General features: G+C 46.2%; 2 protein-coding genes across 2 annotated transcripts; one reads left to right on the top strand and one right to left on the bottom strand.

Annotated features, from left to right (window-relative positions):
- The first annotated feature begins 434 nt into the window (after window positions 1-434).
- On the top strand, window positions 435-17,372 carry acod1 (aconitate decarboxylase 1). Its single transcript, XM_056289895.1, has 5 exons — window positions 435-797; window positions 12,920-13,081; window positions 14,111-14,200; window positions 14,505-14,704; window positions 16,301-17,372. Exons 1-5 carry the CDS (start codon window positions 435-437, stop codon window positions 17,235-17,237), a joined length of 1,752 nt encoding a protein of 583 aa, XP_056145870.1. The 3' UTR covers window positions 17,238-17,372.
- A 28-nt stretch (window positions 17,373-17,400) lies between these two features.
- zgc:162944 (uncharacterized protein LOC569993 homolog) lies at window positions 17,401-25,404 on the bottom strand. Its single transcript, XM_056289503.1, has 4 exons — window positions 25,204-25,404; window positions 21,582-21,753; window positions 18,166-18,364; window positions 17,401-18,040 (listed from the first exon to the last, which is right to left on the bottom strand). The coding sequence occupies exons 1-4, from the start codon at window positions 25,309-25,311 to the stop codon at window positions 17,845-17,847; spliced, it is 675 nt and encodes a 224-aa protein (XP_056145478.1). The 5' UTR covers window positions 25,312-25,404; the 3' UTR covers window positions 17,401-17,844.
- Between the last annotated feature and the right edge of the window lie 924 nt (window positions 25,405-26,328).

The raw sequence follows: 26,328 nt of genomic DNA, 5'->3' as shown, positions 1-26,328 counted from the left end.
ACAAACAGGCCAGTAGAACCGCCCCCTGAGGCGGTGGAGGGTCTTGGTGTACCCGTAGTGCCCCACCCCCACTGAGCCATGGACCATCTGGAGAACCTAGGGACGCAGCACACGAGGCACCAGTAACTGCAGGAGACCGCTCTGTCATCCAGGAGCTTGCCCCGTCCAGTACGCCAACCGTTCGAGGTTAACCTATGGAGAGTGGTAGGTCTTTACCTCAGGCCCCAGTGCTGACACCTCTGTACACTCGGGGCGCCGCCCCATCTCCAGCCAGCCCCACACCAGAGCAAGGGCCACGTCTGCCTCCTGCTGTTGCCTCAATTGCTGCGTGGTCAGTGGGAACTACCGCTCCTCGTTGCTGACAGTCTGGAAGGCCGCCACTGTCAGCGTCATCTGGCCCCGTTCGTCTTGCCGCCGGCAGTAGCAGCACTCCAATGCCGCAGCAGGGCTCTGCCTGCGGAACGGTGGTTGCTCGGCAACTGCCTCACCGGTCTCTAAGCCTGCTCCTCCGGAGCGCCATGGTCTTTGTGCCAAGGGTGATGGTTCCCTCCAGCACGTTAACACGGGCTCCCCAGCGTGTCAGCAGGTCCAGGCTGATGATGCACGGGTTCTGGATGCTGGTGAGCCAGAACTCGTGCGCCAGCTCCTGGTCTCCAGCCTGGACTCACAGTGACTTCTTCCCTCTCGTGCCGGCCTTCTCCCCTGTCACAGTCATCAGACGGGTGTTGGTTCGTGACCATGCCACTGCGAAGGGGCCGGGGGTGACCGGGAGGACGCCAGGTTGCACCAGGGAAATGGTAGACCCCATGTCTACCAGGGCCTGGCAGGATCAACCATTGAGCTGGCAGTCCAAATACAGTCCATTGGTGTGACCTCAGCAGCCAACCAGCTTGCATCAGCCTTGAAGGGGGGCTGGAGTGGCGGTCCCCTCACCAGGCCGCTCCGCCGTCGTTTCCCCACCAGCCGGTTGACTCTGGTTTTTGGCGCCGTGCTGGGCAGTTGCAGGCTATATGACTATGCTCGTCTAAGACAACGGCGGTCAGTCGGCCGGGGTGGACGTCGCCTGGATGTTGAAGGCCATCGCCGAGACTGCTGTAGTGGAAAGTGAACTTGGTAGACCTATTCCTCTTCATCGTCGTCGGCCAGGGTCTGAAAGCGGGGGCCTTCTGCTGGGCAAGCCGAATGGAGAGTGTAATATATGATGTGGTGGAAGCCACGTCTAGTCAGTCAACGACGGTTTTATTCTGTGGTCTCAATACAAACACAGTAACACAACAGCAAAGTTACAGTGCCGCCTAGCAGTCACACCGAGTAATGCACTTCTTATTCAAATACACTACATCTCCCTTTCTCAAGTTTTTTTTTTCTAATACAGATAACGCCTTGGCACTCTAACAGGCCTTCCACAGCATGTTGTTCTCACAGGACTGTTTGTGGATACAGTATTGTCAGTCACTACTCTTGGACTATGCGGTACAGTGGAACAGTCTGGAGTAGGGCTGGGTGGATCAGCACTTGGCAGAGTGTCTTGCTCCACATGATATGAGTGCTCTGGTGCGATGTCATCAGGTGTCCCTGGGAATGAAGTCTCTCTTGTTTTGAGCAGGTGTCTGCGATTTCTCCTGTACATTTCTCCACTTGTGGTTTTAACAATGTATGATCTCGGCTGTATGTGTTTCTGTACCACAGTGGCTGGTTCCCACTTGTTGCCTTGTCTAATCCTCACATTTTCACCATCTTGGAGGTCAGACAGTGTCCTGGTTCCGTGGTCAAAGTATTGTTTCTGTCTTTGTTTATATGCTGCAACTTATGGTTGTTTGTGTGCTTGCGTGAGTTGCACATTTTTGCATGATTTTTCCCGTGGCAGGCTTTGCACACTTGTCCATAGGCAGGACACTTATTTGGCTCATGCCTGTAGCCGCATCTTGTGCAGGTTCCTTGATTTCTCGTCTTTACCCTCTGTGCTGTGGCACCACTGTCTTTCTGTTTGTCACGTTGTTTTTGCTTGGTGACTTTATTAACAGGGATTTCAACCTCCTCATGTAGACTGTTTAGCTGACTCCGACTCAACTCACTGGCTCTGCAAATGTCTATTGCTTTGTTTAGCGTGAGGTCCGGTTCTCTCAGAAGTCGTCCTCTCACTTGGTCATCCGTGATTCCACACACGGTTCTATCTCGTATCGGTGAGTCGGTAAGGTACTCAAACTCGCAGTCTTTCGCTTTATTCTTTAATTCAGTCACATATGCATCAACAGATTCTGATTTTCCTTGCACTCGAGTGAAGAACAGGTGCCTCAAATATGTCACATTTTTCCTTGGCTCACAATGTTGGCAGAATAGCTCTTTCAATCTATCATAGTCATCTGCGTCTTCATCGAAGTCAAGCGTGTTATATACCTTAATTCAGGGGTCGGGAACCTTTTTGACTGGGAGAGCCATAAAAGCCAAATATTTCTAAATATATTTCATTGAGAGCCATATAGTATTTTTAACGTATAATAAATTAAATATGTCTTACTTTTAATGCGACTTCTGGTGCTGCATGGTTTTGCTGATGGCCTTGTAGTCTGGTTCATACGTGGTGAGGTTGAGCTTCATGCAGGCGTTGAGGCTTCCATCAGTTAAACGTGAGCGTAGGTTGGTCTTAATGTTCCTCATATGCGAGAAAGACTGTTCACATGCATATGTAGAGCCAAACATGGTCAATACGGCAATACTCACACGCTGCATTGTGTGGTATGTCACAGGAAGCTCGTTCCAAGTTTTAAGAATCAGCTGGTCTTCAGGTTGAAGATTTTTCATTTCTGTCCACTTGTGTTCCCTCGCCAGCTCTGCTCGCTGTCGCGCAAGACTTTCCAACTCTCCATTAAGTGACTTGAACTTACTCATCCACATGTCTGATGCCTTCAGGTCAGCAACTTCCAGCTCAAAGTCTCCGATAGAGACCCCGGGGATGCATGTCAGGTCGATTTTGTCCACTGCACACTCATGTGGATGAGTGATGAACTTGAAAAGACCAGTGCGCGCACGAAATTCTCCAAAACGTGCTTTGAATGACTGCAGGAGATTGAACGTAAAGCCAGCTAGCTGCTGGAGATCCAGATGTTGAGTGGAGTCACTTGCTAAGCATGCATCTCTAAATTGTTGCAGTCTTTCAAAGTGCAGAAGACGACCTGTTTCAATGTCCCTGAGAAAGACTTCCAGCTTGCTTTCAAATGCAAACACTGCTTGTTGAAGGGATGAGATTGTATTTCCAATACCTTGCATTTTCACATTGAGCTGGTTCAGATGGCCAGTTATGTCCACGAGATAGTGAAACTGCAGGAGCCAGTCAGTGTTGTCTAGCTCAGGATGCTTGACGCCTTTCATTTCAAGAAAAGTCCGGATTTCACTCAGGCAAGCTGCAAAACGGCTGAGCACCTTCCCCCTTGACAACCAACGCACGTTGCTGTGTAAAAGCAGACCGGGATAATGATTCCCAACTTCTTCTAACAGAGCTTTAAACTGGCGATCATTTAAAGCTCGGGCAACAATAAAGTTGACCACTCGAATGACCAGAGACATCACCTCACCAAGCTCCTGGCCACACGTCTGAGCGCAAAGCGCCTCCTGGTGCAGGATGCAATGAAAACTTAGGATGGCTCTCTTTTCATGTTCACGGAGAAGCGCTAAAAATCCTTTGTTCTTCCCCAACATACAGGGTGCACCATCAGTACAGACAGAAATAAGTTTATCCATCGGTAGTTCTTTTTCTTTAGCAAACTCCATGAAAGACATGAATAAATCCTCTCCTCTTGTTGTCCCTTTCATTGGCAAAACAGCCAAGCTTTCCTCACGCAGTGTGTCACCTGCAGCATACCTGGCAATGATACTGCACTGAGATAGATGGCTAACGTCTGTTGACTCATCTAACGCGAGAGAAAAGTATGTCCCGGCGTTTATGTCCTTAATTTGTGTTTCCTCGACTTGATTTGCCATCATGATGCTACGATCGTGCACAGTTCTTGCTGACAGGGGCATGTCTTTTATTCGTTTGATTATCTTGTCTTTATTTGGGAAGTCATCAAACAGTTCATTGGCCACATCAAGCATGAATGTTTTGGCATACTCGCCATCTGTGAATGACTTTCCATTCCTTACTATTGCCAAAGCCCCCGCAAAGCTAGCGGAATTCCCGTCACCTTGCTTGGTCCACACGTAGTTGCTGCTGACTCGTCTGCACTCTCCGCTGTAGCTCCTCGCATGCCCTTTTCCTGCTTTCCCCCGCTGGATATTTCGATGCAAATGAAGCATGGTGCGTATCGAAGTGCCGCTTTATATTTGACCGTTTCATCGATGCAATTTTATCATTGCATATTAGACATACCGCAGATCCTGCTCTCTCCACAAATGCAAATTCCTCTGTCCACGCAGCCTGGAATGCACGGTAATCATCGTCTTTTTTTCTTTTCGCCATCTTTTCCGTTACAAGGGTTGAAGCGGATAAACGAGTTGGCTATCTGATAAAATTGATTTCTTCACCTTTACAATGACCCGGACATGCTCGCGAGCCATTGGTTCCCGACCCGACCCACGGGTGACCCGTGACCCGTGAAATTTATCTTCAAAACTAATTTCTGTTTACTTTAAAATGACACAGTATTATTAAGAAATATCACAAGTATTTTAAAATCAGTTCCAAACTGATTTTTTTGAAAAAAAAATAATTTTCAACTCAAAATTGTCTGGGAGCCATATGCCGTCACCGGAAGAGCCATATATGGCTCGCGAGCCATAGGTTCCCGACCGCTGACCTAGGCCCATTCAGCTTCGCAGAGAGCCTTGCCGAGGGACCGGGGTGTCCCGAGACGAACATGCTGGCGCAACCGCTCCGGCGTGAGCCCGCGCAGGAAACCATGGAGGGCCAGTTCCTCTTGGGCAGCTGCGTTGAGCCGCGGGTAACCGTGTTGGGCGTGTAGCTGCACATCTGCAGCGTAGGGACCCGTTAAGCCTCCCTTTTGCCAGCGGCGGCTGGCTAGCTGCTCCCTACTCTGGTCAGTGAAGAGTCATTGCCCTAATCGCCTCTCCAGCGCAAGGGTATACGCCCATTTCACGCCGCGGCCATCTTGGATTTTTAAAAAACCAAGTGGTGGGAACTTAGCCACGCCCCCCTTCTTACTCAATCGGAAATCAATGCAGCCGGGGCCAGCAGCAGCAAACATGGTTTGGACAACCAACCTCGAACATACTTTAGTTTAAAATGAACCAAGAGTGTTGTTAAAGTTAAAGGACAAAGAATGAAAATATTGAAGATGGGACAATCTAATGTATAAATATTGAATGTACAGTGTAATGTCCGTAGACGCCTTGTCTTACTGACATAAGAATAATTCAAGAACGAGCCGACTTCGTAGGTTCTTAACTGTGTAGCTTTTACTAGCGTTCATCCGACATACAACCTTCATAACATGCGCTTCTCACTTCCTGTATACGTCACACGCACAGCACGTACACCCGTGAGTAGGTCAAGTTAAACACGTGACCTTTCATTCATTACATCTCCCCCTCTAAGATTATTTTCTAAACATTTCTCTGAACATTTACTGCCAACAATTTTAACCTGTATATCACCCCCCTTTTCACAAAAAAAAATAAAAAATCTCCCACAGTACACAAGTCCATACGCCTCACAAATCCAGCCGGATTGCTGGCTTGCTCACCCTGCCAGAGCGAGTAACATATGGTGTGGAAGTTGGCATTTCTGCTGCTCGGGACTCATCCATGTTTCCATTCTCCCCTGGAGTGACATGGTCAGGATCCCTGCTGACAAAGGTGAGTGTTTTGGGTGTGGCCAACAGGTGGCGCCTGTTCCTTCTGTAATGTTCACCTTGAGCTGTCTCCACTATGTAGGATCTGGGAGTGGAGCTCTGACTGTGAACAACTGCTGGCATTGTCCATGTTTTCTGTCCATCAGGTTTGGTGAGTACTGCGTCACCCGAGTTCAGTGGGCGCAGTGTCCGCACGCCGTTCCTGCGGTTGTAGTAGAAAGCCTGCCTCGATTTGGCTGCGGCGTCAGTGGTTTTGATCAGTTCCTCTTTAGGCCAGGCCGGTTTCAGGTTATGCTGCAATGTGGGTAAGGTGGTTCTGAGTCTCCTACCCATGAGCAATTCCGCTGGACTGGCTCCAGTGGAAGAAGAGGGTGTAGCTCTGTATGTCAACAGGGCGAGGAGAGGGTCTTCCTGCCTTAATATGCTTTTGGCTATCTGAACAGCCCTCTCTGCCTGTCCATTACTCTGGGGGTAGTGTGGGCTTGAAGTCACATGGATGAAATCATAATCCTCACTGAACCTCCTCATCTCTTCTGAAACTAGCTGTGGCCCATTATCACTAACTACAATTTCAGGGATACCAAAACGTGCAAATGTAGCCTTCAGCCTAGCTACAACCTGACTGCTAGTAGTTGTTGGTAGATTTAGGATCTCCAAAAACCTGGAATAATAGTCAGACACTATCAAGTAGTTTTGCTTTTTGTACTCACACAGGTCTATGCCAACTTTCTGCCATGGTCTGGATGGGAGCTCACTTGACATTAAAGGCTCTTTTCTCTGTGTGTTCTTGTGTTCTCTGCAGAATTGACATTGCTGTATCTTTGTTGTAATGTGCTCTGTCATTTTGGGCCACCACACTGACTGGCTAGCTCTCTCTCTGCACTTAACTATCCCCTGGTGCCCGTCGTGTATTCTGTCTAAGATCACCTCCCTCATCTCTGTGGGAATGACGATACGACTGCCTCTGATGACTAAACCATCTACCTCAGATAACTCCCCTCTCACCTGATAAAAGTCTCTGACTGTCTCCGGCACTTTATCGACATACTCAGGCCAGCCGTGTCTGATGAAGCCCAACACTGTCTGGAGCTGCAGATCCCCATCCGTGCTCTGTTTTATCTCCTGCATCCTTTGAGGTGTGGCAGGCACCTGGCACACGATGGCATCAATGTGCGCTGCAACATCATCATGAGAAGCACCATCTCCGTAGCGCTGCTCTGGGCCTCTGGAGAGTGCATCAGCCACAGCTAAAGTTTTGCCTGGTGCGTATTCAGCCACTGCATTGAAACGCATCAGCCTCATTAACAGTCTCTGGCACCTAATGGGCACATTATCCAAGTCTTTGCTGTTCATGAGGGGCACTAGTGGTTTATGATCGGTGACAAGTCTGAAATTGTCAAGCCCAAACAAGTACTTCTCGAACCTTTCACATGCCCAGACGCTGGCTAAGCACTCTTTCTCGATCTGTGCGTACCTTGTCTCTGCGTCACTCAGCCGTCGGGAGCAGTAGGCCACGGGCTTCCAGTGTTCCCCGTGCTGCTGGAGCAGAACGCCCCCCAGCCCGTAGCTGCTGGCATCTGCTGACACCACCGTAGCCTTAGTGACATCATAAAAGGTGAGTACCGGGGCAGTGGCGAGTGCTACTTTAAGGTCTTGGAATGCTGTGTTCTGTGCAGGTCCCCACAGCCACTCTGTCGTTGCTTTAAGCAGTCCATAAAGCGGCTGACCTACAGTGGACAGCTCTGGGACGTATTTTGCCAAATAGTTCACCATCCCGAGGAACCTCTTGAGTTCCGTCACGTTCTGGGGCTGAGGAAAGTTCTCTATTCCGGCCACTTTGTCCGGGTCAGGTCTGATGCCTGCCTCGTTGATGATATGACCAAGGAAGCGGACTTGTTTCTGTTTGAACTTGCATTTCGCTTGGTTCAGTTTGAGACCTGCTGTTTCAATGACCCCCAGCGCCTCTGCTAGGCGCCGGTCATGGATTTCCTCAGTCTCTCCATGTATAAGGATGTCATCCATGTACACCTCTGTGCCCTCTAGCCCGGTCAGAGTTTCCGCCATCTTTCTCTGGAAAATCTCTGGAGCACTCGTTATACCAAATGGAAGGCGGCAGAAAGCATACCTCCCAAATGGGGTGATGAAAGTGGTGAGCCCCCTGCTGTCTTCATGCAAGGGGATCTGGTAAAACCCACTTGCTGCATCCAACGTTGTGAAGAACTTTGACCCTGCGAGCCTTGGCATTATTTCCTCCATAGTGGGCAGCACGTATTTCTCACGTTTCACCGCTCGATTCAGCCTCCTGAGGTCAGCGCAGCAGCGAACCTCTTTCTTGTTCGGTTTCAGCACCGGCACCATAGCGGCGCACCATTCTGTGGGCTGAGTCACTTTTTCAATAATGCCCTCATTTTCCATGCGCTGCAGTTCTTTCTTAACCAGTGGTACAAGTGGCAGCGGTATCCGTCTGGCTGTATGCACCGCGTATGGCTGGGCACCCTCCACCAGAGCTATTTTCACTGGGTCTGTTTTCAGCAGTCCACTTGAACCGAAAACTCCACTGACCTCATTCATCCGCTTCACTAGACCCATCTCCACTGCCTCTGGACGACTCAGCAGACAGCTGCCTCTCCCCTTGATCACATACACTGGAAAGGAGTATTGTTTCTCCTTGTAGTTGGTTGTGGCTTGAAACTGTCCTATGCAGCGGATGTTTCCACCTGGGCTTATGAAGCATGTGTCAGGAGGTCCCAGTTTTATGTTTGGCTTCAGCTTTTTAAATGTCCCTTGGTTGATAACAGTAGCGTCAGCCCCCGTGTCAATTTTAAAGGTTATTGGTACATCACTTATTGTTAAACTAACAGTCCAATCTTCCTGACTGCTCTCTTTGCCAACTTCTCCCAGAAAGTACAGCTGTTTAACCTCTTCAGTGACTTCTCTCACCGCTTTAGAGTGACATACACGCTCCCAATGTCCCTTTTTATGACACTTGTTGCACTTACTGTTCGTTGCAGGACACTTCCGCTCATCGGTGTGCTGCGTCTTGCCGCACCTCCCGCATTCGTCTACTTTGTTGGTTGCCGGACTGCCGCCACCATGACGCTGTCCGCCCTTTTTGTTTTGGCGTTCGTCCCGCCATCGGACAACGTTGACGTTAGCCAGCAGGGCCTCTGGTTGGTTAGCTTGGAGGCTGAGCTGCTTTGTTATTGCCTCCGCCTGGCGCACTTGTTCAATGACTTTCACCAGAGTAAGGTCCGCTGTGAGCTGGAACTGACGGGAGAGCACCTTATCTTTTATGCCCACTACCAGACGATCTCTGATATGTTCATCCCTCTTGTCCCCAAACTCACAGTGTTCAGACAGCTCGTACAATGTCCGGATGTACATCTCCGCTGTCTCTCCTGGCTGCTGGCTACGTTGATAGAAGCACGCCCTCTCATGTATGATGTTACGGCGGGGAATAAAGTAGTCGTCGAACTTTTTCAGTACGATATCATAGTCCACTTTATCACCCTCCGCCGCAAAGTCAAACGAGCTGAATATCTTTTCAGCCTCGCTGCCCATTGCATAAATCAGCGAACTCACTTGAATCTCCCCGTCGTCTTTATCCAGCTTTGTCGCGAGCCTGAAGCGCGAAAACCGTTGTCTCCACTCCGGCCATTCAACGGGGCAGTCAAACTTGAATTCACTCGGCGGATTAAACTTCGGCATGACCGCTCGTGTTCAGATACACAGACTATTCTGACACCATGTAATGTCCGTAGACGCCTTGTCATACTGACATAAGAATAATTCAAGAACGAGCCGACTTCGTAGGTTCTTAACTGTGTAGCTTTTACTAGCGTTCATCCGACATACAACCTTCATAACATGCGCTTCTCACTTCCTGTATACGTCACACGCACTGCACGTACACCCGTGAGTAGGTCAAGTTAAACACGTGACCTTTCATTCATTACATACAGTATAAAAATGAAATCTATCTTATTTTTTTAAACAACTTCTTTGAATACAGCCCTGTGTGTGTGTCTCTCCTCACTGGCACAGGAGAGGCAGAAAGTACTGGAAAAAGAAAAGATCCAGCTTAGTTTTCATATTGTGGTAAATGACGGTAGGTGCTCGAGGTTGGTAGTCCAAACCATGTTTGCTGCTGCTGGCCCCGGCTGCATTGATTCCCGATTGAGTAAGAAGGGGGCGTGGCTAAATTCCCGACGCTTGGTTTTTTTTTTAACCCGATGGCCGCGGCGTGAAATGGGCGTATGAAGGGTCAGAACGCGAGAGGGTCACGTGGTTCATGTAGCCGCCGAATAGTTCCAAACGAAGCTTGGCGGGTCATTTAAATGAACCGCTTAGCCGCGATTTCTGGTAACTACTAACCAATATTTTCAGATTTTTACATTTATATATAGATATAGATATATTCCAACGTGACACATATTCTATGCGCATGTGTAGGAATTGACGAGCTGTCACGCTTTAAATTACATCGTTAATTTGATTCAAACGTGCTTGTAAAATGGTCATCATTAAAATGTCAACTGTAGCTTCTTACCTGTAAATTAACCTTTGATTAATGCGAGAAACATACCTTCGCCATAGAAATCCTATTGCCCCGGGTCGCACTATTTGGAACTATCCGGGGCTCCCATGATCCGCCATTGCTGTTAAATAATTGGCCCATTGGCGTCTACGGAGTTAACGTAAGGCTTCCGGGAAGGGAAAGGGTGACTGCTGTAAACTACAAAAGACTCACTGGCCGATTGGCTGGGGGGGTTCGGCCCCCTTCGAGCAGCAAGTGACGTCGCCTTGTGGTGCAGTACACCTCGAACGAATCCCGCACCGGGCGGGAAAGTAGCTCGGTCAAATATTCCTCTATTTATTTATTTTTTTAATTTTATGCAGCTTTAAGCTATGAGGACTTTGGGTTTTTTGTTGATTTTGTGCCCCCTGTGGACAAAAATGGTAGTATTTCGTGGAAGAACGTCGTGTGTGTATATATATATATATATATATATATATATATATATATATATATGTGTGTGTGTGTGTGTGTGTGTGTGTGTGTGTGTGTACACGCATGTTGTGTCTTGTTTCACAAAGAGCTACATTCACCAGGCTTGTCATCAGTCCCTCTTTCAAGTATCAGTAATCACTAAAAATTCCTGATGATTATCAAAATATATCATCAAAATCTCAAATGAAGCTAGTGGCGATGGCTTTAGACTGATTGATAAACATGTTAAATAGCCTATATAATGATTATAATTATACATCATAACAAGAAAGGTGAAAAAATATAATGAAATGAAGATTTTTAATAAATGAATTGGCATATATTCAATATAATGATATTTTATGACATCCCTTTACGATATTCTTTAGTAACTAGTGCATTTGTTTTGTAGGGAAGAGTGAGAGATGAAGTGGTGTTTTGATAAAACAGCTGTAATTGTGGCTGTGTATCCCGTCTGTGCCATAAATTGTTGTGTCTGATGTGGGGAATCCAGTCCAGTGACATGCACTGAGAATCATTAATTAACAATACTGTCTAATCGTCTCATTTATTTGATTGTGGCAAATGATACCATAAAGTCAAACGAACTAATCAGTGACAGACCCCTTGTAGAGTTTACGGCTCTACAATTATTAATTAATTATTAATTCATGCGGCATGGTGGCGCAGTGGTTAGCGCTGTCGCCTCACAGCAAGAAGGTCTTGGGTTTGAACCCCAGGGTTGTCCAAACTTGGGGTCATCTGAGGTCGTCCTCTGTGTGGAGTTGGCATGTTCTCCCCGTGTTTCCATGGGTTTTCTCCGGGTGCTCCGGTTTCCCCCACCATTAAAAAAAAACCATGCATGTTATGTTAGGGTTAGTACTCCTGTCTGTGCCTTTGACTGAGGTATGGCTAGATGAACTGGAGCTGGTCCCCAGGCACTGCACGGCAGCTGCCCACTGCTCCTAGCTACACAGCTAGGATGGGTTAAATGCACGGGGATCATTAAAGTATATCAAAATCAAAATCAAAAAATTAAGGGCTGCTTTTTACCAGCTGATGTAGGCTTTTGTATCACTCACACCCTATGCATAGTCACACGCTATTGATATGTAATCTGTTGGCCTATCCAGATACGTCACCTGGAATCAACAGGTGACTGGATCTGGCTGAGATGGAAAAGCGGCCAAAATCAGACAGGTGTAAATCTAATCTGTAGCTCACAGTTCAGCTACGAAGGGCTTTACAATCCCAGCCCATTCTCCAACAGATAAGAATATCAGGAAAACAAAGCAGTAACGGAGTTACAATAACAACTCGAACGCGTTTTAGGCATAACTGCTCAATGGTGTTGTGGTAGTTCTCATTTGATTTCCTTATTTTCATATTAAATGTCAACAGCGTTCAAACTCCCACATACCCATGTCTGTATTTCTCTTTCCCCGGCCTGTTATTAACCTCTCTTCCTTATTGTGAAGACAATGTAAATTTCCCATTGTTTCAGGTTGGAAAACACATCGTCTTGTGTTCACCACATTGTTTCATTTCCTTATTTAAACCCAGTGTCTGACTGGCAGGAACACTGCTGAACCCTCACTGCATGCAGTGTGAAAAAGGCCATTGCGAAAGATGGTAACTAGTGTATGAAGTTTCCAACGCCTGTGTCTTTAGTGCCAGAAATAGTTGTCATATCGAAAGTATTTACTTCCCCTCACATCATAGTTTTGCCATCCTGGAATGTTGGCCGCCCGGTCTTCAGACCATCTGAGGAGGGAATATGGTATTAAAAGGCACTTCTTCAGGATGATTTGCCACTTCCAGAGATTGGAGAAACACCACAATGTTTCGCCGGGTAAAGGTAATTGATAGCAAACTGACACATTTTCTCTGTCACACTTGAAATAATTTGGCTATATACCATTTTCATCTGTTCAAACTTTTAGACTCCAAAAGAGTTGGACTCCAGACACCTTCTCCATTATTTTTTTAAGAGTTTAAGGACAGACAGAGAACTAGCCTCTCAAACTTCTAGTTTTATTTAGGACCTTAAATATTTGCAGGATGTTAATTAATGACCTCTCGATGGAGTTTTAATGTTTTTAACCTTGTCTGATCTCTACAGGGTATTACAGAGAGCTTCGGAGCAGCGATTTACACCTTGAACGCCACCCACTTGACAGATGGAGTGATTTACAGAAGCAAACGTATGATGCTGGACACGCTCGGCGTTGGACTGCTGGGAACCAAGACGGCTGTCTTCAACAAAGTCCTCCAGTACAGCCAGGTAGACCCGGAGGGAACCCGATTGACAAGTCTCGTTAAATTGTTAAGAGGAATTCAATTTATTTCTTTATTAAGTCACTTTATCGATAGAGTACCTCAACATTACTGCCTGTATCCAGTTCTACAATCTGTTTTGTTGTTTTACCTTGAGCAGAAGTGTTTTGTCCGCTTCAGTCTTGGAAACCTTGGTGTGATATTCGATCACAGCATATCATTTACTTCCCATGTCAAGATGCTGATCTGTTCCTGTTTTCATCATTTGAGAAACATTGCTAGGCTTTAAGCCTGCTGCGTCGAGTGCTGAGATGGAAACGATTGTTCATGCGTTCATCTCTACATGCCTAAACTACTGTATTTCACTTTTTACTTGTCTTAGCAAATCCTCTCTGGATCTGCTACACATGATTCAGAATGCTGTTGCCAGAGCTGTAACTAGAACTAGTAATGCTCTCACATTACTGCCATTCTGGCATCCTCACACTGGCTTGCAGTTGGCTATAGGGTTAAATTTAAGGTTTTAGTGATTACATATAGAGCCTTGCATGGTCAGGCACCCTCCTACATCTCTGATGTAATTTGCCCCTACATGACATCCAGATCACTGAGGGCCTCTGATAAATGTGCATTGTCTGCACCTCGTACCAGACTCCAAACCGGGGGAGGGGGGACGAGCTTTCACAGTAGTTGCCGCTCAACTGTGGAACACTCTTCCCTTGGCTTTGTGTTCTGTTGACTCTGGACAGTTTCTGAAAAGCAGCTAAAAACTCACCCATTTAGTCTGGCTTTTGTTTAGTCGTCTAATTTGTGCCTTGCTTGTTATTGTTTGTCTTATATAATCTCTATCTTTTAGATTTTTATTTATTCATCTATTTATTTATATTGTTCCCCCCCCCTTTTCTTTCACCGTGAAGCACTGTGTAATGTGAAAGGTGACAAATTAAAGGTGAAGTGTGTGAAAGGTGCTTTATAAATATACTTGACTTACTTCCTGAGCTGCTTTAGTTTCATATATGGGATGGTGTGATTACAGAGGCATTTCTCAGACCAGGAGACTGGCGTTTGGGGCAGATCAGCGATAACTCTTCCTTCTCAGTATGCTGCCTTTGTTAACGGTGTAGCGGTAAGCTTGGCTCTCAAAGCCTTTATATCATTATCTACTTAATGTTCCTATACATGTACCTTTACATGATGTAGCAGGTTTTCTTCAAAGGGACTTCCAAGACTCAGCAATTAAAGATACATTTGATTGTTACCAACTGCCATCACAGAGCACTGCATAATCATCCTATCATAATTAGAGTAACTATAGTACAGTACAGTATAGTATCATAATAACTATAGTATCTATGTGTACGACTTAAACATGATATGGTTCTGGTATGGTTTGATCTCTGATACTCTGTTGTCAAATTACCTGGCATTAGGTACACTCTATGGATTTTGATGACACCTGGCACCCTGCTACTCACCCTTCCGGGGCAGTTCTTCCTGCCCTGCTGGCCCTGGCTGAGGCCATGCCCAGTCAGCCCTCTGGTCTGGACCTGCTGCTGGCCTTCAATGTTGGCATCGAGGTGCAAGGCAGACTACTGAGGTTCTCCAAAGAAGCCTACGACATCCCTAAAAGGTCGGGCTTTTGCCAACAATAAACCAAATCTCAGTTTTAGAATTAGAAAAAAAAGTCGTTTGCTCTGAGGGCATCTCCAGGTTAAACAGGTCATATCATGGTTTGGGGTTTTTTTCCCTTTCCTTTAATAATAATAATAATAATAATCATTCCATTTATATAGCACTTTCCTAGGCACCCAAAGCGCTTCACGTTAAAGCGAGGAAGTCACCTCAACCACCACCAATTGTGTAGCACCCACCTGGGTGATGCACGGCAGCCATTTTGCACCAGAACGCTCACCACACATCAGCTTGAGGTAGAGAGGGAGGAACCATTGAGCCAATTACATGGGGGGATGCTTAGGTGGCTAGATGGAGAGAGACAGGTTGGGAATTTTGCCAGGCCACCGGGAACCCCCTACTCTTTGCGATAAGTGCCATGGGATCTTTAATGACCACAGTGAGTCAAGACCTCGGTTTAAAGTTTCATCCAAAGGATGGCATTTCCTACAGCACAGTGTCCCTGTCGCTGCACTGGGGCATTGGGATTTTGATATTTGTTGTTTTTAATTAGGACCAGAGGGAATACTGCCCCCTACTGGCCCACCAACACCACTTCTGGTAGAACTCAGTTTTTCCCAGGAGGTCTTCCATCCAAGTACTAGTCAAGCCCGTACCTGCTTAGCTTCTGTCATTTGGCAGAGCCACGGTACATGTTGGTATGGCTGCCGGCAAATAGTGTTATACAGCTGGGAGGTGCATGTAGAACATCTGCAGAGTTACAAAGCCCAAAGTTCAAGCCAAAGGGAGTTCTCTCCAAAAGAAAACACTGCCTGAAATGCCTCGTTTGTATTCCAGCATTTTCTACTTATCTACAACACTATGTAACACTTTCTCCTGGCCGTTACAGCCAGGAGGTGATGTGTCAGTTGTGGCTATGTATCCCGTCTGTTTGTTGTAAATTGTTTTGTCAGCTTTTGTAGGGAATCTGACCTCAACACAAGCATTTGGAATCATTATATAACAATAGCTAATCTTCTTGCTGATGGTCATTTGATTTAAAAAAAATATATTTATTTATTTATTTATTTTAATGATCCCCGTAAAAAAAAATTAGCTCTGCATTTAACCCATCCTAGCTGTGGAGCTAGGAGCAGTGGGCAGCCGCCGTGCAGCACCCAGGGACCAACTCCAGTTCGTCTTGCCTCGGTCAAGGGCACAGACAGGAGTATTAACCCTAACATGCATGTCTTTTTAATGGTGGGGGAAACCAGAGCACCCAGAGAAAACCCACCGCAGACATGGGGAGAACATGCAAACTCCACACAGAGGACGACCTGGGATGACCCCAAGGTTGGACAAACCTGGGGTTCAAACCCAGGACCTTCTTGCTGTGAAGCGACAGCACTAACCACTGCATCACCGTGCCACCAATTGTCAGTCATATAGTCATCAATATTTAACTGAATGATAAATGATCAGTAAAAAACTCTTTGTAGCAGGTTTGATGTACAATGGAGACATGAATCTGAAGCGATGTGTCATTCACTGTGAATTAAAGTCCTGATGTATGTCGTCTCCCTCCCCCCTTTATCTCTCTCTCTCTTTCTCTCAGATTCCACCCACCCACTGTCGTAGGTGTGATGGGCAGCGCTGCGGCCTCAGCCAAACTCCTTCGTCTGTCCCCGTCCCAGTGTATCCACGCTCTGGCCATCGCAGCCTCTTCCGCTGGATCTCCCTTGGCTAGCGCAGGTACCCAGACCAAACCTCTTCACATCGGGAATGCCGCTCGGAGAGGTCTGGAGTCGGCCCAGCTGGCCTGGATGGGCCTGGAGGGGAATCCTGATATCCTGGATCTGGATTCTGGGTTTGGAGTTTTCTACACAGACTATGGTCCTTCAGCCATGGCTGACTCTGCCACAGCTGGATTCAGATGGTTGCTGGAGGATCAAGCCGTGGCCACCAAACGCTTCCCAGCCCATTTGGGAATGCACTGGGTGGTGGACGCTGCACTGACTGCCAGAAGAAAGCTAGAAAATGAAGTTGGGAGCTTCGACGCTGGTCAGATCAGCAGGGTGTTGCTCCGTGTGCCTCCAACTAAGTACATTAACTGCCCCATTCCAGCCACAGAACACCAGGCCAGGCACTCATTTCAGTTTAACGCCTGTTCAGCGCTGCTGGATAACCAGGTGACGGTGGGCTCCTTCCATGAAGCTCAGATACAAAGGCCCGCACTTAAGGAGCTCCTTTCCAAAGTGGAGGTGGAGAGCCCCGAGGACAACCATCCCAGCTTCGACCGGATGTATTGTGAGGTTGTGATAAAGACGAAACAGGGGCAAAGTTATGCAGCCAGGTGTAATACCTTTTATGGCCACTGGAGGAAGCCGCTGAGCCACACCGACCTGGTGGGGAAGTTCAGGGCCAACGCCTCTGCTGCACTGTCCTCAGAGGGTGTGGAAGGGGTTCTTGATGTTATCAAAGACATGGAGACAACGAGAGATTGCTCTCGTCTTTTTTCTTATCTGAAAATGACAAGTGAACCAAAAGAGTAATGTACAGTGCTCCTTATTTGACATTATACCAAGCATTTTGTAAATGAATTTTATGAGGGCTTCTTTGGCAAATGTCCCTTCTGCGCAAATGTTTAATGGGTCATGTACTTGCAATAATTAGCATTTCCACAAGAAATCCACAAAGATGAAATAAACATTGTTTTATAGCATATTTTATTGAATGCCTCATACAGTTCCAAACCAAAGTTTCATATTTATTAAAAAAAAAACTGGTGTGAAGGTTACAGTGAATCTGCCACCTAAGAAAATACTCCGCATGAGATGAGCTGAACAGAGAAAGATCCTTGGCTGATAAAAGATAAATAATAATGTAAAAACACAGGCACCATATTGTGTGAGTACACAGGGCAATGCACATCACATGCAAAATATCATTTGACTTCAATCGTTGCGGTAGAACAAAGTGCAAAAGAGGTGGCAGACGCAAATATTTCCTGAAACGGTGCAAATTTAGTGGGTTTGCTGCCACCGTCTACGTCAGTTCATTAACCATTTGCAGTGGAGTGCGTTACGCGGAGCAGAAAAAAACATCATAAAAAGTGCCAAGTTTTTCTCTGCTTCCGTCGTTCGTGCAGTCTGCAGAAACTCAGGCAAGCTTTAGCACATTCTGCACCATCGTTCCAATTCCGTCGAAGATGTCATGCAGAGGGGCATCGCACATGAAGGCGCAGGTGGTGACCAGCTTGTTCTTTACATCCACGTGGCTTTCACCGACACTCTTACTCACGTGCTTGCAACCGAGCTGTGCGATGGCTTCTGCTGTGTCAGTTGTGTTCGGGTACCTGCAAGGACGGAAATATGACGTCATTCATGTGCAGATGTTGCCTGGCAGCTGTATTTGGGTTCCTGCACTTTCAGACTGAGGACAGGCTTATCTATCTAGTCTATTTGGCTGAATGACACGCACTTTTTATCCTTCTCAATGCCCACAGTGACCTCACATCCCGGGAACACTTTGGCCGCCAGAACTGGTGAGATACAGCACAGGCCGATGGGTTTGCTTTGGCTGTGGAAGGCCTGGAGCGTGGCCTTCACCTCCGAGTTGACGGAACAGTCCTTACTTTCAACCGCCCAGGTGCAAAGGTTCTTGGCTACCCCAAAGCCTCCTGTACAAGAATACGGGACGATACAGAGAGGAAGCAAAACAGAAATTTAGCTAGTGCTTGGCAATATGGAAAATATCATGGGAACTTTCACATGATTTTCGTGATTTTTTTTTTTTATATGTTAGATATATGTATTTTTGTAGTTTTTTTGTAGTTTGAATATACGTATATGTTCTTGTAGTTTGGATATGTTTTTGTCTTTGTGTTGCACTGCTGGGGGAAACAATATTTCATTTCATGTGCGCAGGTGCATGGAGTGAAATGACAAATGTTCCTGATTAAAAGTAAGGGCAAACTGAGGGGTGGACGACGCAACTGCCACACTGCTAAATATGGCGTTCAAGCATTTGTAGTGCTCTACGAAATACACAAAACTGATTTTATTGATTTTTCATCTACTTTTAATACGATCCAGCCCCATATTTTAGTCTTTAATCTAGATTTGAAAATGGTGGGATGGATTTTAGACTTTTTGACTCGGAGAACCCAGAGGGTAAAAGCCCATTGCTGCCTCTCTGAAATACCAGTGTCCTCTACTGGATCGCCACAGCGGGGTGTCCTGTCGACCCTGTTGTATATTCTGTACACAAATGACTGCTGTAGCCAATACGAGAACAGACACATCTTGAAGTTTACTGATGATTCTGTTACTGTCAGCTTACTGGAGGAGGAAGAGACAGGCCATGCTCCAGTTGTTGATGATTTTGTTGTGATGCTGCCTTTTTACAGCTTAATGTAACCAAAACTAGAGCTAGGAGTGAGCCGATCCAGTATCGGTATCAGATGCCAATACTGGTGTAATTCACTCATCAGATATCAGACTGACGTTACCGATCCACGACCAATTCAGACTCCATAGTCTGATGTTTTTATGAATTATAAATATGTAATGGTGCCATTAAAGCCCATAGCTAAAACAGTATATGTGAGCTCAGTTAGTATAAGTGCAGGGACGTGGAACACATGCACATCGCTTGCCTGCATAAAGAGCGGGAAAAGGAGGATGCAGTTTTGTTTTGTTTTTTCTCATCTGGACCTCAGTAGCACACTGAATAAATTACTTTAGATTTTTGGACTACAACACTGTCCCAGCATCTCTTTTGCAGCGTGCAGTCTTTTTTTCTTTTTTTTGGGGGGGGGGGGTCCCCTTGTTTTGATGACTTCTTATACACTCACCGGCCACTTTATTAGGCACACCCGTCCAACTGCTCGTTAACGTAAATTTCTAATCAGCCAATCACATGGCAGCAACTCAATGCATTTAGGCATGTAGACATGGTCAAGACGATCTGCTGCAGTTCAAACCGAGCATCAGAATGGGGAAGAAAGGTGATTTAAGTGACTTTGAACGTGGCATGGTTGTTGGTGCCAGACGGGCTGGTCTGAGTATTTCAGAAACTGCTGATCTAGTGGGATTTTCACGCACAACCATCTCTAGGTTTACAGAGAATGGTCCGAAAAAGAGAAAATATCCAGTGAGCGGCAGTTCTGTGGGCGAAAATGCCTTGTTGATGCCAGAGGTCAGAGGAGAATGGCCAGACTGGTTCGAGCTGATAGAAAGGCAACAGTAACTCAAATAACCACTCATTACAACCGAGGTATTCAGAAGAGCATCTCTGAACGCACAACACGTCGAACCTTGAGGCAGATGGGCTACAGCAGCAGAAGACCACACCGGGTGCCACTCCTGTCAGCTAAGAACAGGAAACTGAGGCTACAATTCGCACAGGCTCACCAAAATTGGACAATAGAAGATTGGAAAAACGTTGCCTGGTCTGATGAGTCTCGATTTCTGCTGCGACATTCGGATGGTAGGGTCAGAATTTGGCGTCAACAACATGAAAGCATGGATCCATCCTGCCTTGTATCAACGGTTCAGGCTGGTGGTGGTGCTGTAATGGTGTGGGGGATATTTTCTTGGCACACTTTGGGCCCCTTAGTACCAATTGAGCATCGTGTCAACGCCACAGCCTACCTGAGTATTGTTGCTGACCATGTCCATCCCTTTATGACCACAGTGTTCCCATCTTCTGATGGCTACTTCCAGCAGGATAACGCGCCATGTCATAAAGCTCGAATCATCTCAGACTGGTTTCTTGAACATGACAATGAGTTCACTGTACTCAAATGGCCTCCACAGTCACCAGATCTCAATCCAATAGAGCACCTTTGGGATGTGGTGGACCAGGAGATTCGCATCATGGATGTGCAGCCTACAAATCTGCAGCAACTGCGTGATGCTATCATGTCAATATGGACCAAACTCTCTGAGGACTGTTTCCAGTACCTTGTTGAATCTATGCCATGAAGGATTAAGGCAGTTCTGAAGGCAAAAGGGGGTCCAACCCGGTACTAGCAAGGTGTACCTAATAAAGTGGCCAGTGAGTGTAATTCTAAAGCTGGACAGACACTGTGCGATTTGAGTAATGTTGACCATTGTGTTACGTCACACTACATGTTTAAATCGCTCTTTCTGCATGACCAAAGCCTAAGATGTCTACGCTCACACTGCTGGTTTACATGGAAAACTCCTAACAGTTTTGTCTATTGACAATTCCAATAAAGTTTTATTCAAACAATATGGACGCATCCTCCAAAATGCGGAGTTTTATTTTTGAGTTTTACTTTACATTTTAAGAAATGTTTGCAAAGAAGGCTAGAAGCAAGGTGCAGGTTGCAGTCAAGACTGGATTTGAGCACCATGGCAGAAACCCTATATAAGCTAATGGGCTTGCCAAACCTCAATCCATCTGGTCTCCACACATTCAGTCCACTGTACGCGCTCTCTCGTCTGCGCCATGTTGTTATTGTTGGATCGCGCAGGCGCACTCAGGTAGCTTTGCACTGAGTTATGGGAAATCGGACCATGATACCACTCAAACTGCCAGACAGCTGACCATAATGTCTGACATGCCAGAAATCCATCCAATTGTCCAACAGCCAGATCGTTGATCATTTGGGGGCAATTAATCGGGTGCTGCGACCCCCCTCAAACTGCACATCAAATGACAGCTGATGAGGAAATTCAGCCTGACTTTATAATGAGTCGGCGACGACTAAACGGGGGTTAAAAACCAAGCTCAACTCGTACAGTGTGTACCCAGCTTTACACCTGGAGTGTTTCTGTATTTGTTATGAGTGCATCCAGCATCTTTGTCAAAATGAAACTGGAAATGAGACCCACGGGTACATTCAAAGAGGGTCGTCCCGTTCGCACCTGGGAAGATGACGGCGTCAAAGTCGTGCACATTCAGTTGGGACAGTTTCTGGATGTTCCCGCGTGCCAGCCGGGCGCTCTCCACCAGCACATTCCGCTTCTCATCAGTCTGGATGCCCTGCATGTGATCCATGACATGCATCTGCTCCACATCCGGGGCGAAAATCTTCACCTGCATTCAAAAAAAGTTAATAAAAAGGCACAGGTGAAAATTTATCACCTTAAAATACACACACAAAAAAAACCTACAATAAAGCCCCTCATGTCAATCACATCTTGTATCTTTTTCAATTTTACTTTCGATTCATGCCATATTTCACTTTGTGCAGTTCTCCCACTCTAAATACATCTAAATCTGTCTAAGATGGCACTGCTTATGGCTGCCTCGGCGATGTGGTACATACCGTTTTGCGTGCTTTTTTTGTTTTAATGTTTGTAACGACGGTACACGGACAGTTTTCATGAGAGAAGAAATCCTCAACATCAGGGGAGCCACTCCTCTGGATTTATTCCAAACTTTTCTTGCTACTGCCATGGAATTATTTGACATTGTGGTGAAAGCAGTTGTGGCCCTTGGATGAGTGGTGAGACGCAGGAGTGGAAAGTGCTCCGGAGTGCTTGTGTGTTGTTGGAAGAGAGGTTTACGCATGGCACTGCTGGTCGTATTTCTCTCCGATGTGTGCTCACCGTGCAATAAACTGGATGAACTACTGCTGACGGCAGAGAAAAACAAAGACTTCTCTCTATTCTCAGCGTTGTGCTTCACCGAGTCGGGGCTGGGTGGAATTATATCAGACTCTGCGCTGCAGCTGCCTGCTTTCCAACTTTTCTGAGCTGACTGCGACATGGATCTGACGGGCAAGGCTAAGGGTGGAGGGATCTGCTTTTACATCAATGATGGCTGGTGCAGAGATGTGACAGTGACGTTGCAGACACATTCTCCTGATCTGGAATCATTTACACTGACTGCAAACCCCTTTATACCCCTGTGAGTTCGCATCATTCATTCTGGTCAGTGTTTACATTCCACAACAAGATAACGTGCTGGACGCACAGCAGCTGCTCACTTATCAAATGATCAGAATTCCCTTGAATGTCCAATATCCAGTACCCAAATCAAAACTAACTTTACCCCTGTCCCTCGAACTGCCTTGACAGCCTCGCTCCCACACACATACACACAAACGTAAAAAATATTGCGATCTGTACATAGTTTCCTAGATCTGTAAATATATATATATATTATATATATCCAGTGAGTCAAGTAAAAGTAAATTCTTTATGAGACAGTACAAGCCTGTTCCATGCCATGGCTTGTACTGTCTCATAAAGAATTTACTTGACTCACTGGATTATTTTGCTCCTTATTTGTTGAGCACTTTCCCCGCGGTTGAGTGTTTCTTATAACAAAGTTATATATATCACATACTTATTTTATTCTATTTTCTTCTTCTTCTTTCGGCTTGTTCCCTGTTTCCCAGGGGTCGCCACAGCGGATTTGGTAGTTTCCATCGGTACCCTGTGAGGGCACAGCACCGATGGCAGTCTTGTCACGCCACATAATGATTTGGCAAAATTTCATGTCGGATGCCCTTCCTGACACAACCACTAACCCCGTGAGCAGGGGCACAGGTAAAGCCTGTTATTATTTTATTATTTTTATTTTATTCTATTTTATTTAAGACTATTTTTATCACACTCAAATACCAATACTGCCAAGCTAATTACTGATTCTGATTCTCTTAGTTCTTTAACATCTTATTTTGATTTGATTGCGTTAACATTTTGATTTAATTATATTTCTTTTTATTACTTATTGTTATTAGCATCATCATCACCATGGTGATGGACAGGTTGACGGACGAGATCAGGCAGGAGTCTCCGTGGACTATGATGTTTGCGGATGACATTGTGATCTGTAGTGAGAGTAGGGTGTAGGTTGAGGAGAGCCTGGAGAGGTGGAAGTATGCACTGGAGAGAAGAAGAATGACAAGTCAGTAGGAGTAAGACGGAATACATATGCGTAAATGAGAGGGAGGACAGCGGAATGGTGAGGATGCAAGGAGTAGAGGTGACGAAGGCATATGAGTTTAAGTACTTGGGGCCAGGGTCTGCAGTGGTGTAGCGGTCTAAGCATCAGCTTTGTGCCGATGCAGTTGCCCACTGGAGACCGGGGTTCGCACCTCGGTCTCGTCAGATCCGACTACGGCCGGACTCGATGAAGCAGCAATCATTGGCAACGCTGTCTTTGGGAGGGGGGCGGAGTCGGCTTGTGTTCGACACATGAATGCGTCTCTGTGTGTGTCAGAAAAAGCAGTGGTTTGGCCTGGATTCGCCTCGTCACGAAAGTGGCGACGCATCTCCTTTGAGACTGCCAGCCGGAGAGATGCAGTTGGCGAATGCATGCAGTATGGGGGTGGGTGTTTGAACTAAAATAGGGATCGATTGGTCACTAAATTGGGAGAAAATCAGAAATAAATTTTAAAAAAATACTTGGGGTCAACTGTCCAAAGTAACGGGGCGTGCAGAAGAGAGGTGAAGAAGAGAGTGCAGGCAGGGTGGAGTGGGTGGAGAAGAGTGTCAGGAGTGATTTGCGACAGAGGGGTACCAGCAAGAGTTAAAGAGAAGGTTTACAAGATGGTTGTGAGACCAGCTTTGTTATATGGTTTGGATACAGTGGCACCGACAAAAAGACAGGAGGTGGAGGTGGAGCTGGAGGTGGCAGAGTTGAAGATGCTAAGATTTTCATTGGGAGTGACGAAGAAGGACAGGATTAGGAACGAGTATATTAGAGGGACAGCTCAGGTTGGACAGATTGGAGACAAAGCAAGAGAGGCAAGATTGAGATGGCTTGGTCATGTGTGGAGGAGAGATGCTGGGTATACTGGGAGAAGGATGCTGAATATGGAGCTGCCAGGGAAGAGGAAAAGAGGAAGGCCAAAGAGGAGGTTTATGGATGTGGTGAGGGAGGACATGCAGGTGGCTGGTGTGACAGAGGAAGATGCAGAAGACAGGAAGAAATGGAAACGGATGATCCGCTGTGGCGCCCCCTAACGGGAGCAGCCGAAAGTAGTAGTAGTAGTAGTATTAGCGTCATCATCATTGATGGTAGTAGTAGGTTTTTTTTGTTTTCCTTTCCTATAAAATTATAAAGAAGTTCTCTTCTTTCCTACTTTTATCCGTCCACTTTTGCTGAATGTAAAGCGCATTTGCTCCATGAAAAAGGCTTGACCGACTGATCGCCACAAAAAATAATAATAATAATAACAATTAATAAGATTGACAAACAACAATTATGTGAGGAATTCTCAAGTCATGGTGAGGTTTCGGGACAGCTTCTTCTTCTTCTTCTTCTTCTTCTTCAGGGACTCCTCGTCAGCGAGGGTTGCCAGCACCATCAGGACGTCATACTTGCTAAACAAGTCTGCTCCCACCGTTTCGGTCCTGGGCTGATCTCGTTGCTTCCGATATTTTCACACTAAACCATTCTGTGATGTCATCATGATACTGCCTTTTTTGGTCGGAACAGCTTCTCGCGAACACATTAACATTAAACTAGTCTTGAGTTGAATGAATGACTTTTAACTAAACTACTTCAGATGAAAAGCTTGTCGGGACTCACCGTGGCGGCTCCTCTGCTGAGATGAACCAGAACGGCGGAGGCTTCGTGGATTTCACTCCCGTCAAAAACCCCACAACCTGCGAGAACCACGGCCACGCGTTTCGACATTATGACCGACGGGGTGTTTTAATTACGACTTTATAGTTCCGACAGATCAGGCTGTCTAAACTACGCAAGGTGGCTGCGAGGGCACTCTCAAAATGACCCAGTATAAAAGACCAGTGCGCCCTCTAGCGTGACGGAAGACCGACTCCGTCAGACTATAATTTCTAGTTTAAACTTTAAATAGAGAGTCTGACAGATTCCAGGTGCGGCCCGCGAGAGCCAAATGTCTGCCCGCGCCGATCCATTGGCACTAATGACCTGTCATAACGTGAAATAAAGTGCGCGCTGCTCTACTTTAGTTTGACCTCACCCCACACCGTACACTTGACCCACGCCGTAGAGTGTGCGTAGATGTTGTAGACCAGGGGTGGGCAATCTTATCCAGACAGTGCCGGTGTGGGTTCTGGTTTTTGTTCCAACCAAGCGGTTACACACCTGATCCCACCAGTCAACCAGAAGAGTCTTTGCTGAGGAACTTGATTAGGAGACACAGGTGTGTAACTGCTTGGCTGGAACAAAAACCTGCACCCACCCCAGCACTTTCTGGATAAGATCGCCCACCCCTGTTCCAGACGATTCCTCCGATATGGATGACGATACCCTCAAATTAAGGCCGGCAGTCTGCACTTCAACCTCGCTGTCATTGTATCCTTTCAAACTCAAAGAGTACAGAGCCAAAATAACCAAAAAATATGTGTCACTGTCCAATGAATTACGGTGCTCACTGTATATTTAGAGAGCGATGTAGACATTAGCTTGTTTGATGCATAATCAGAACATAACCAGAAATGGTGTGTTTCAATGCTTTAGACTGGTAGTAGTAGTAGACTGGAATGATTTCATGCCCAAATATCAGTTGGAGATATTCATCGCTCATTATTTCAAACAATGTAGTTTGCCTTTTGCTGTCAAAAGGCCCAGTGTGTCAGCAATAATTCTCTTGGAATTAGTTTTACTGTTTCCAAATGGTAATGTCATTTTGGAAATAACTTCAACTCAACTTTCTGCTTTATTTGTCCC

The sequence above is a fragment of the Lampris incognitus genome, chromosome 11, assembly GCF_029633865.1.
Source record: "Lampris incognitus isolate fLamInc1 chromosome 11, fLamInc1.hap2, whole genome shotgun sequence".
Classification (NCBI taxonomy): Eukaryota; Metazoa; Chordata; class Actinopteri; order Lampriformes; family Lampridae; genus Lampris; species Lampris incognitus.
The sequence above is the reverse complement of the archived record's forward strand: the minus strand, read 5'-3'. Positions and strand labels throughout refer to the sequence as shown.